At 40.5% G+C, this 13,325-nt stretch overlaps 1 protein-coding gene across 3 annotated transcripts in view; it reads right to left on the minus strand.

Annotated features, from left to right (window-relative positions):
- The window catches only part of ldlrad3 (low density lipoprotein receptor class A domain containing 3), a 96,823-nt gene that overhangs the window by 43,728 nt on the left and 39,770 nt on the right, over positions 1-13,325 (minus strand). For all 3 annotated transcript variants that reach the window (XM_039615721.1, XM_031756502.2, XM_039615722.1), the window contains exon 2: positions 11,874-12,020. In XM_039615721.1, the coding sequence (XP_039471655.1) occupies positions 11,874-12,020 (147 nt within the window). The remainder of the gene's footprint in view (positions 1-11,873; positions 12,021-13,325) is intronic.

The raw sequence follows: 13,325 nt of genomic DNA on the forward strand, positions 1-13,325 counted from the left end.
GTGACAATTGTCTTTTAATTTTAACTTAAAGGTAAATAAATAAAAGAAGACTTGTTTTTTTCCCCTCCTTTTTCATAATCTACAGGCTAACCATGGTTCAAATCCTGACCTGGATTTGTAGCACCGTGACATATTTTGTACTTAAATCATTGGATGACGCAACAGAAATTGAAACAGAGCACTGCTCTTTATATTCATCTCCCCTGTGGCTTCACTGTTCATGTCGGGTGGAATCCGACAACCCTGTTGGCGATGGCATGCTTTTGCTCTTCCCCCGGTGTGCGCCTCTATGCCCTCAAATTATTCTCCCCTGATTGGTTCTTCAGAGAACAGAATGTTCAGCTCAGGTAGTCGCAGCCATGATGGGCATGCATGACTGACAGAGTAAGGAGAAGGACTTGGTGAAGAGACTAACAAGAAGGAAAACACTTGGAGTGAGGAGAGAACAGAAACTAAGAAAGAGTAGAAAAGACTGATGACTTCAAAGGTTTCTCTGACCTTGCAGAGTATTTCTGAAAGGAAGAAATCAATAGGTAATGGAGTCAGGGTGCAAGCAAAAAGGGCATGGGTAGTTTCAGTGCAGTGGGCCTAGGGATCAAAATAATCCCTACATTGCACTGTACATTTCACTGTCTAAGCCCTGCACACTCTTTTGTACAATACAATAGCACTCCGTGAGGGGCATTGCAACATTATAGAGCTGCCTTCATCTTACGTGTTTACGGACCAATGGTGTTCTGCAAAGCCATCAAACTTTGTGCTAGATGGGGTAACGAGAACGGCTCGTATACCACACAGCAAAGGCGTGTGTAAAATATCAGTGATATTTTAACAAATTCCAATAAAGGGAAGAGAAGCAAGGGCATATGGTGAAAAAGCAGCGCACGATCTGTCAGATAATAACGCTGCTGCAATATTCATCATAGAAAGCAACATACTGCTAAAATTGGCTCGTTTGAACTGATAGTGCTCAACAATGTGTTCTAAAATGACAAGACAGCATTTCTTATTCCTTTGAAGCGTCAGAAGCAATCATTTTGGCTAATTTGTGAAAATCGATGGAACAAGGATAGCGTTCAGTGGAAAGCGAACAAAGAGTCAGAGAAGAAGAAAGACATGGCACCAGAGTGAAAGACTTCATGCAGGAACCTAATAAATATTTCAGCCCAGTTCCTTGGTATCAATTACACCAGCTTATTGATTAATCAACCATTAAGCTCATGGAATCCACCAGACTCTGACCCATTAAACCTTTGTCTGTTTTCCATCTTCCAAATACTTTATATTTTAATATTTTATTTCTCATTTCTTTTTTATCGGGTAGACTGATACCAAGACCGACCCCTCTCGGGATGCATGATATTTATTATTGGAAAACAAACTGGATATTTGCGACTACAGATTTCTCAAAGCACTTCTAGAACGAAGCCTTGACACTCCAAAGCCCACTTTATTCTTCGTCTTCTTCTTCTTATTATTATTTTAATTTCAGATATTTTTTATTGCAAAGTTACAATTAGGACATGCCTGAAACACCTGACCGAGGAGACACCAAAGAGGCAGCCTTCTCCTCAGTTTGAACATTTCAACATGGAAGACTACTGGCTCTACTCCGAGTCCTTCGCAAATGACACCCTCTGGAGGAAGCTCGTTTCCACTGCTTATATCTGCAATGTTGTTTTTTTTGTCACTACCCAGAATTTGTGACCACAGGTGAGGGTAGGAATGTAGACTGACCTATAAATTGACAGCTTCACTGTCACACTACAGAAGATTGGTACAGCACTCCAATTACAAAAGAAGCTGCACGAATCTGTCTGTTACACTCACTCTCAACTCTTCCCTCACTCGTAAATAAGACATGAGAATGCTCCTCCTCTTGAGGCATCAACTTGTTCCCGACCTAGAGTGGGCACTCCACCTTTGTCCAGCTGAGAACCGTGGCCTCAGAATTGGGGGGTGCTAAATCTTGTTCCCGACACTTCATGCTCAGCTACAAGCTGGAGGTCATGGTTTGATGAAGCCAACAAAACCACATTATTTGTGAGAAGCAGAGTCAAAATCCTGAGACCCGAAAACCACCTCCCTCAGCTAGGCCTAGAAATTCTCCCCTTAATTATTATGAAAAAAAAATCTGTGACAAAGGGGAGAGCAGTGGACCTGAGCACCCACTGGGAATGAGTCTGATTTATTGCTGGCAATGCAAACCGAGCTCTAGCTAGAGTTGTCCAGGGAGAGGAAACAATTCAAAGCAACTGAAGCTAAACACAAACAACAGGCAGTTATAGCACACAGTTTACCTCATGCTATGCTCAGGACATGCTGGCATGTAACAGGAGGAGCAAACAGTTTCTACCTTCCTGTTCGTGATTCAGGAGCAAAGGTAAAACCTTATTCAAGCTGAGCACTGCAGTCACATCAGCAGGTGGAGTTTTCCTCCAGGCAATGTTACAGCAATGATGGGCTAGTGCTTGAAACTATATGATACTTTAATTGAGGACCCATGACAAAAACTAAACAACTAAATAAATACTTTAATTTATTAATACTGCATAGGCAGAATTTTGCTTTTGACTGGGGTCAAAACATTTGTAACTCCAATAACCGCTAAGCCATCATTAGGAACAAACTGATTGACAATTCATAAAAAAGGTGAAATGACTTGGCTTAATACTGGTGAGTCCAGTACTTTATCTGAACTTTTACCAGCGGGTTGCTCCTATTTTAACACACCAAGGACATCAGGGAGAGGAGGAGGTTTCGGTTGTTTTTAAAAAGGATTTTAAATGTAAACAGTGTGTTTTACAGCCCTCGCTTTTCCAGCTTTGAGCTCACGTGTTTTGAAGTTAATCGCCTAACTCTGTGCTCTTTTTTGCTGTTATTTATCGTCCCCCCTATTACAATAAGAATTTCATAAATGACTTTTTAGAATTTCTAGCTGGGATTATGCCCAACTACGATCATGTTCTTATTGTGGGAGATTTTAATATCCATGTCTGTTGCCCTGATAAACCTCTGGTGAAGGAGTTTTTAAGCCTCACTGACTCTTTTAATCTGGTCCAGTCCGTACCTGGTCCCACACACAGAACACGGACACACACTAGACCTGGTCTTGTCACACAGTCTACCTGTGTCTAACGTGGAAGTGACTGACACTGCTTTCTCTGACCATATGGCTGTATTATTTGATGCTGTGTTTTCACTGTTCACAGTTCAAACCAGCGCCCCTGTTTGCCGCTGTCGGATTATTAACCCTTCCACTGCTGCCCAGTTCGCAACTGCTTTTAACCAGCTGTCTATCCCCGATCGTACTCCCTTGGACACAGAGATCCTCAGCTCCTGGTTTCAATATTCTTGCCTTACTATCCTGGACTCTGTGGCACCATTAAAACCAGGAATCCCAAGGCTGAAACTGACCCTTGGTTTAATGAAAACACTCAGGCTGTGAGGAGGGAGTGTCGTGAGAGCTGAACGCAGATGGAAGAGGGACAAACTGCAGGTGTCTCTTCAAATCCTAAAGGACTGCTGGCGCCTCTATCAGGATACAGTCAAAGAGGCTAAAAGAAAATATTTCTCTAAGATCATTTCCTCCAACAGTCACAATCCACGGTGTTATTTAAATCTATTGACTCAGTCTTAAATGCTCCACAAAGTGGCTGTTTGGAGGCCTCTCATAAACTGTCTAATGATTTTATGTGTTTTTTTCATTAAGAAGGTTGCAACAACGCTGGCTCTCATTTCTTCCCTGAGTCTGACCCTCTGTCTTGATCCCTTGCTCTGCTGTTTTTAACCAGTTTGAGCCTGTGTCCCTTTCTTATTTAGATGTGGTCGGCCACCTGAGGCCCTCTGGTTCCCCAAATGATCCTGTCCCACCACAGTTTTTTCAGATTTTTCCTAGCATAGGCCAGGCTGTTCTTACTGTTATAAACAGCAGTTTAATATCTGGTGTAGTCCCTGCTAATTTTAAGCATGCAACATAGTACAACCCTTGCTTAAGAAACCTGCCCTGGACCACACTGTATTGGCTAACTACAGACCTATCTCCAAGTTGTCCTTTGATGTCTAAAATCTTAGAGAAAATTGTACATTGCCAATTGATGGATTTTTAAATGAGAATGGTATCCTGGAGGTCTTTCAATCAGGTTTTAAAACTTTCATAGCACAGAGTCAACACTCTTAAAGGTTTTTAATGATATCCTCCTTACCTGTGACTCTGGTAATCATGTTGTTCTTGTCCTCCTTGACCTAACAGCTGCCTTTGACACTGTAGACCACAACATTTTACTGTCTCGCTTGCACCATCTTGCAGGCATTCTTGGTACTGCTTTGAAATGGTTTAGGTCTTATCTTGGTGACAGAACTTTTAGTGTTAACTTTTTAGGGTATGAGTCTTCCTCTGCCACTTTTCAGTCTGGGGTCCTGCAGGGCTCAATTTTAGGACTCTGCTTTTTTCATTATATTTACAGCCCTGGGAACCATCCTCAGAAGGCATGGAATATCCTTCCACTGCTATGCTGACGACTGTCAGATTTATCTGCCTCTGAAGCAGAAAGAGGCATTGTCTATTAAGCCACTTCTAGCATGTCTAGAAGACATTAAATCTTGGATGTCCTTAAACTTTCTAAGGTGTAATTCAAGCAAAACTGAGGTGATTCTGTTTGGTCCTAGTGGACCTTGGAGAACCTCTGCTATTGATTTGGGACCCCTGGCAGAGTATTTTAAATCTGTTGTTACAAACCTGGGTTTTAAGATGGACAGTGATTTTAAATTAGACAGTCAAATTAGGGCTACTGTCAAGTCCAGTTTTTATCATTTAAGGCGCTTTTGGCAAAGATAAGACCTATTTTATCCAGGCTGTCTTGAAACGGTAATCCATGCTTTTATTTCATGTTGTCTAGATTACTGTAATGCACTGTATTGTGGAGTCAGCATCTTCTCTCTCGCCTGCAGCTGGTCCAGAATTCTGCTGCACGACTTTTAACCAAAACTCGTAAAAGAGAGCACATAACTCCCATCCTGGCTTCACTCCATTGGCTGCCTGTATATCTTAGAGTTCATTTTAAAATCCTCATTTTTGTGTTTAAATGTTTAAACGGTCTTGCCCCAACTTACCTCTCTGAGCTTCTGCATCCTTACTCACCCCCCAGGTCTCTCAGGTCAGCTGACAAGCTGCTCCTGGAGGTACCCAGGTCCAAGAGGAAGCTCAGAGGGACAGGGCCTTCTTATTGCTGCTCCTAACCTGTGGAACAATCTGCCCCAGCACATTAGAGAGGCCCTTCACTGTCCACTTTTAAAACACATCTTAAAACCCATTTTCACTCCTTGGCTTATGACACAGTCTGACCCTGATTTTATTGATTTTATTGTTTTGATCTAATGTGCTGATTTTATTGTTTTAAATGTAATTTTATCATCATTTTTATACTATTTTATTATTGTCTTTGCTATTTGTGCTAATTTTACTTTATTGAGGACCCAATGTCATTTTAATAATCATTTTATATATATATTTTATTTATTTTTATTATTATTATTTTCTTATTTTTAACATGTTCAATGTATCATTTTGGCATGTCAATACAGCACTTTGTGTTCAGCTGGGGCTGATCTGAAAGTGCTATATAAATAAATTGCTTGCTTGCTTGACAGAAAAACTAATATTTTGAGTAGACGGGATATCAAATATAGCTACTACTAGGATTTTCATGGAAACTCAGTAGGATGAGAGTTAAAAGCAGTGCAGAGCTAGAAAAACTGCATTCATAGAATCACCAGTCCAATGTCGGAAAAACAAACCCACATATACTAAGTTACACAACTCTAACAGCAGGTCAGTCCTGGAAAAGTCAGTGTCTCTGCATCATCCTACCAGAGCCCAGAACAAATCTCTACCATTCTACTACATGTTATGGACACATCTTTACTATGATGCTGATTTAAGCAATATGACTATAATGTAACAGCTCATAAGCAGGCTGTGCTTGTTACCAATATTAGTCCTGTGTCAGTGCCACAATATGGCTGGCTCATAAGATTCCCTGTTTGGCTGTTGATTGGCTCGCTGGGAGCAGAGCGAGAAAACAAATATCTTTACTGCCATCTACAGAATTCTAGTTTGGATAGTTTTCTCACTCTTTTTAATGTCCATGTTGCATTAAGAGTTACTATTATTAGCACTGCACAGGTAGGCGTGTACATGTAGCTCCTGTTCTAGTTGACTTTAGCATACAGACTGTACTAGCTGGAGAATCGATCCACCGACCTTCCAGTTGGCAGACAACCCACTTTACCTTAGCCACACAAAGGATTTCTTACACAACAAGTTGCAACAATTTGTTTGCAATAGTTTGTGACGTGATTGTGATTTAATGGCGAAGAGAGGTCAAGTGAGCTCAACTGATGGTGAAGTGAAAGCACCATTTCATTTCTCTGTTGGCTTTGCTCTCCCTTTTTCATTAGTTTGGTAGGCTTAACATCTGTTGTTAAGCCTTTAATTACATTTGCAGTAATAAAACAACATTTAAATTTTGCTTCACAATATTAGGAAACTATTTAAACTAAGCTTGATCTTGGCTTAAGCGTAATAAACAATAATTGACACATAAATCATTCACACTATTTATAACTGAAGTCACCTGCATATCCTTCTAGTCTGTCCTCATAAATTAAACATACACAAACGAGCCATATACAGTATACAAACACTGTCAAGTAAAGCAGGGAGCATTTGCCCAACTTTATATTGCTCGTCTTAAAATTAGGCACACTGGTCACTTTTCTTATCGTGTAAACACACACAGTCCTAATCTTAGCCATCTCATGAGTATTTTGTGCGAAGGCCAGTACTGTACACAAAAAACAAACAGAAAAAAAACAACAACAACAAAAAGCACTATTGATGTTGGTCCCGGCTTTAATGTTCATTTAATCCAATAAACAGAGGAGTTGATTTTGCTGCCAAATGTTATGAAGATCAAAGTGGATCAATAAAAAGTGGAACAAGAAATTAAAACTTGAAATACTGATATTTTGCACTGTTAATAGAGTCTTAATAGAGACTTCAATAGCAGACCACCTGTGAGGATACAGTTCACAAGTAAATGATTCAAGCATGTCTGGAATAACAGACAGATTTAAGTTCATATTGTTTAAAGATGTCAAACATTGCTGCTAAATGTAAGGCATAAACCAAGCTTTACTGATTGGCATGACAAATGAATGGTATTGTAGCTCAGCTCAATTGTATTAATAGTCCTTTTGGTAAGATTTACTCTATTTTACAGTAACTGTTGGTTTGTGTACTCTGTCTTACATTAAACAAAACAACTTCTGAATATCTCCCTGATTTTATTATTTATATTTGGGCAGAAGAAGTTCTAGTGAAGTGTTTTCCCCCCTCATAGCTTGATTTTAATTGACCCACTGTGCAACAATTACAAATGTTCAAGATCAAGTTCAAGCAGTGAAGAGTTATCGCCCTAATTAGAGGCATGCTGCCATGCAAACAACTTGAGTTTAAGCATTGAATTAGGAGATGCGCAGCCTTTCGGTATGACCAGTGCATTCTGATCTCTCTGTGAGACCCAGTGGCCTTCCTGTTGGGCAATGTAGTTCAAAGCAGCATAGAAGTTTCAGAGAAGTTTGTGCAGAGTTCGGAATATGTGAACTCTCCCACACAGAGAGGCCAGAGCCTCAGCCCACAGGGCCACTAGTTCAGAACAATCATTGCTTTGAAATGCACTTCTCCGTCTTTTCTCTTTCTCCTAACTACATTTCTGTGTCTGCGTCTTTGATTCCACACTTCTTGCTTTCTAAATCATGTCCACTCACCCTTTTGGCCCTGCTATGTATCCGTCCTCTCTCGTCTACTCATGTCCTGTCCAGACAAGGGCAAAGAGGCTAATCCTGGCTCTGAGGCCCAGTGAGCTCAGTCAGCTCTCCTCCTTCTCTCGTCTGTCAGCATCCATTTCGTCTAACACTCTCCCGGGCTGGCGCTATGGACACCAGAGAGCAGGATGGTACTTCTGACCTCTTTGTGTGAGGAATTATTCAACAGCCTGCCTCTGAATCTCAGCTTAAAGACCCCTTTAATCTGCCGACATACATATATACACAAGCACTGCCCATAGATGGCAGATCCCCAGGACTGAATAACTGCAAAAAAGAGACAGATTACAAATGACATGTTTTCATCTAAAATGTAATTAATTTCATGTACAGCAAAATAGAGGTTGCACTCCAGGAGAAAAAAGGCTCGATCAAAACAATACTTTGGGGATCCTGGCCTCAACTAGTGAGGCGGAAATACAATAAGATTCATCTTAAATGAAATAAGACTCAGGCTGGAGATATTGCCTTTTTCCCTCAGCCAAAACTGTTATTTAAGAGCCAGCAAAAAGTATTTACACAACTCCAGTTGACCATTGTGCTACAGGGGACTGGAAGAACAAACAAACAGCAGAGGAGCAGTGGGGTTTGGGAAGAAGACATGAGTGCTTTTTCTAGGCAAATAAACATTCTTGGCCATTCAGGAGACAATTCCTGGGCTGACAGGTGTGACATAATGAGATATATCTACAAATAAATAACGGATTGAGAAAAGAACATGCAAATGCAAATGCGAACCGTCTAACTGGTATCAACACTGGAATAAAATATAACCAGGTCAATAAAAAAGGCAGAAAGAAGTTTATTTTGGAAGCAAAACAGCTGCTGGCAAAAAATAAAACTCTACTAGAGAACGTCGTCCTAAGTTCATGTGTAGGTGGATCCATCTTCCAAATTTTTTTAGCTTACTGACTGGACTGCTGCACATCAGCATGAGTGTATATGCTTGTTTTTAAAAACTATTTTCACGTTTGACTAATTTCATACAGATTCACATGAGAATTGTTGTTTGCATGTTGAAGATAGCAAAAAGAGTTGAGACTGATTTGTTGTCTCTTGTGTTTTCCATTAGCTACATGGTGTTCAAAAATAAAATTCTCATTAATGAGACACCAGGGGGATGGTCCCCACATATGACCTTTACCTCAGGTACAGGATAAGTATTCCTTGGTGAGAGACATCAGCACAATCTGTTGGCTAAAGAGCAGGGGCTTATGCGGGATCTACTTTCTGAGTACAGCTGTCTTCTGCAAATGAATGAGGTAAAAATAGGCACTGCTCTGCAGCAAAAAAAAAAAAAAATGTACCAGAGAATTTTATACGGTCACACATATGGCAAAAATAAACACAACACAAAGTCACCAAATATATGCATGCCTGCAAAGCACAATCTTTCCATGCCTATGAGCCACAGAAAGAGGGGAATTGAATTGTTTTGTTGTTTTTTTAATCCACTAGTGTGATACTTAAAATGGACTAAGAGACGGAAATGATGTAGACATCGACACATATCAACAATTAAGCTGTGTATTTATGGAAACCTTTTGACAAAAGCCATCTGCTCACATTACAGATGGAAGGAAATTTAATACCCAGTAGTAGTCAACACTGCTCTGCCTCCATGGTAATGACTATAAGTGCAAAGGGCAGCGGATGGACATTGGACACCCTAGAGATTTCTGATACTATAAATGTAAAGAAAGCAAGCCTTGCAGCAATCATTTGTAACAATAGTAATATTTATAATGTGCTTTTCTGAGAAGTATGCTATCGAAACAAACTACCCTTGCGTCTCAACGACAGAAGGAAAGCAAACAGAGTCAACAAACCTACCACCTTCCACATATACCCATAACTGTGAGTTTATTTGTGTTTTCTTAGAGGGGGTGTCTAATTATAAGTCAACCTGCAGAGAATGCATAGCTGCAGTCACAAAGTTTCCAGGCACTGTGTTCTCCTTAGATAATACACATCCTGACAGAACTCTTGCTGAAGCCACAATAATGAGTCCCCCTTTTTGCCCCCTCTCTTTCTCTTACTCCCTTGTTTCCGATCCCTCCATCTGTCTGTCTGTCTCTGCAGAGCCCCTAATGGAGCCAGAAGTTTGTCTGGGGATTTCGTGAAGCAGTCGCCAGAGATACCAACCGACAACTAGCCATCTACTTGAGGATAATAAGGCCCACTTATGCCAGAGCAGATAATGTAGATGTCTACAGCAAACACAAATAGCGCTCTGACAGCCCAAGCAGGCTGAGTGTGATGCCTTGTGATAACTTGTTTTAATCTTTAGCAGTATATAGTACATACAGTACATGTTATGTCAGCGAGAGACACCGCGTGCACTATATACATTCAGTTTATGTTGGCAGTTTAGTGATCTGCTTTCTTGAGGATGCAGCAAGGAAGATAACTGAATTCAAACTCCAATCACAAACACAGTGGGGTGTCTCGTTCCTTTCGTGTTGTGCCAAAGTTTAAAATGGTTCGCAGATGTGGATATACTCCTTCTCGTTATAAATGACATGTATTTGAGGAAAAAGCACCAATGCAGACGCCTCCATTCATTTGCAAGACAATTTTTTGAGCTAACAAGTTATGCTAGTCTAACCCTGATCATAAACAGCTTATGTTATCCTCATCTGTTAGCTCAGAGGCTACCAGACATTCCTCAAATATTTTTTTCCATTTAATTTGTCAGTTTTGTCATGTTTAAAATACAAATAACTGCAACTATAGCACTAACTGCATGTTGTTGGAGTGAAAGTGGCTGACCAGAATGATATAGAGGCTGTATTATACTGGAAGTATCCGATACTTCATATGCATAAATGATACTATTCCATGTCTGACAGTTGTTGACAGATTAAGGTCAGTGAGTGATGAGAATCTGAACGTGTAGTAGTCTATTAATGCAACAGTCTTTCTGTAAGTTAAAGGGCATCACAAGCGAAAGGTATACAAAAAAAAAAAAAGGTTAGTCTGTACAAGAAAATTCCCTATGAATATACATCTTAAATTTCCAAGTCATTCCAAATTAAGACAACCAATGACCCATACAGTACGTTTAGCAACTGTAGTGTGACAGTGTGTGTGTGCTTGTATGCCAGGGAGCACACCTTTGTCAAGAGTCGTCTGCCTTTTCCCTGAGCTGCTAAGAAGAGAACAGTGAGAGAAGTGACTGTTCGAGGAGGGAAAAACAAAGAAAATGACGACAGAATGGAGGGCAGACCATATGTTTTGTTTTTGTTTTCTAACTGGGGGAGAATTAGCAGGGTTAGGAAAAACAAAAAAAAGATTTAAGAGGAGGTTTATTGCTTGCTAAATGAAAACAGGCCTCTGCAAAGCATATTACAAGCCAAAAATGATCAGATGAGATAAACTGGGATGGTGCACAGAGACGACTGAAAACGGGAGGGTGAGACATTCAGAGGGATGAACATATCGGGAGATGAGGGATTCTATTTGGTGTGGCAGCGCCTCAAAGTCGATCTTCATCAGCAATCCCATCTTTGTGTGAGCTCTGGCTGAGATGGGCGGGAGAAGAGGAGGAGCTGCAGACCAGAAAGATCAAAGCCAACTAAATTTGAGGATCAAAACCAAACTATTACTGTAGCCTTACAGTAGAATTATGCACGCGCCACTATTCGTGCGCACAGAAGTAATGGGCCTTTGCTTTGATGGTATTAAATTTCGTCCTGGTGCTAAACTGAGGCCAAGGGTCTGGAAGAAAAAGAGGAAGGCTGTGCACTGAGGGGGAGAGTGATTTGAGGATTGAGGAGGGAAGTTCATTTAAGTTGGCAGAGAATTAGTTTTAAGTGGCCCTTGTGGCTCTTTGGACAGGGATGTCAGAAGAAGTACAACTGCTGGATCGCAAAAAGAGTTCAGGAGCTGCGAAGACTTGATGTAACTCTAAATAATCAATTTGGCTTCAATGGTAAAGGCAGATCTAGTCGTTAAAAAGGGATTTACTCATTACGCGAACTTACGACAGCCTTTCTCGTCACTTTTGTCAAAGCAGTCGGGTAGTCCATTACACTGCCGCCCGCCTGGGACACACTTGCCATCGCCACACATGAAGATTCCAGGGATGTTGCAGTCCGTGGTGAAGTTATTCCCTGGAAGCAGCTGGCTCTCTGTTGATAAACAAGAGAAACAGAGGAGAAGACAGACTATTACAAACTCGCTCTGTAAAGAAATCAAACAGGTAGAGGGATTGCATTACAGCGATACTCATCACCAGAATCAAAATGGAAATCTGTTATTATCTCCATTGTCTAAAGACAGAAAAATATTAAAGGCAGCGGCTCTATTTAAAAAGCCGTATCAATCTATGAGCAAATAAACAGAGGAAGATCTCATGAATACAAAAGCGGTCTAGGTCATTCGGTGTTAACAGTATTGTGGGTGAAAATCAGGATAGGGAAGATAAAGATACAAACATCAAAGAACACTAATATACAAACAGAGCACATATTTCACCCTAGACTTACACAGATGCACCGATACACACGCGCAGAACGAAAATAAGCCCACCGTCGGCACAGTAATCATGTGCCCCGAATCAGTTTGGGGCATTTCTAGTTGACGCAGTGCAGCTACGGCATAATGGGCTGGAATGTGAAACATGGCCTTTTGGCTGAGATTTGACACTATGTGGTGAGCAGTTTAGCTATGTGGCAGTAATAAGGCGTCTCGGACAGACCGTGGAACACTTTTATGCTGCAGTGCTAAAACGGGTTCAGCTGCTAGGCCGCTTTATTACACTTGAGGACAAGATGCAAAAAGTGCACCTGCTGTGAAAACGTATGGACCTTTGCACCTTAAATGGCAGTGTGGCTTACCAGAACAATGACTGATGGAGTCCTCAGCTTAAATGACTCCAATTGTAAAGTGCAGCGATGTGAAAATGTAATTATTATTTACCGTGCTCTTTTGGTTCTTTTTCTTTTTTAATTTAATTTCATGACTGAACTGAATAACAAAAAAGGAGGGATATATTGATACATGAATGAACTGCACAGTACTCCATAAAGTATTAAGTCCTTCGTTTTTTCATATTTGTTTTCATGAAGCCAGTAATTTTTTAAAGTGTTTTTATGGTTTGGCTTTTAATAGTTATTCAGGCTGTCCGACAGTCTTTCAAAGTATTTCTTTTTACACTGGCAGGTTTTTGCTCATTTCCAGTTTAATTGTTGTACCCGACCATTTTCAGAGGAATGGTTTTTATTTTATTTTATTGTTAAACCATTTAACACTAACCTAACCAAGCATACAAAGCACATCTAACCCAACGGATGTCCCAGTGTTTTGTCTACACAAGACAGACAACTTAAAGCAACAATTTTAAATGGCATATTTGTTACTAGCAGCCTGTTGCAAAAACATATCAACTGTTCCGATTTCTTTAGTTGAATCTATGAAAATGCCAGACATCGCTC

The sequence above is a fragment of the Oreochromis aureus genome, linkage group 7 (genome assembly GCF_013358895.1).
Source record: "Oreochromis aureus strain Israel breed Guangdong linkage group 7, ZZ_aureus, whole genome shotgun sequence".
NCBI lineage: Eukaryota > Metazoa > Chordata > Actinopteri > Cichliformes > Cichlidae > Oreochromis > Oreochromis aureus.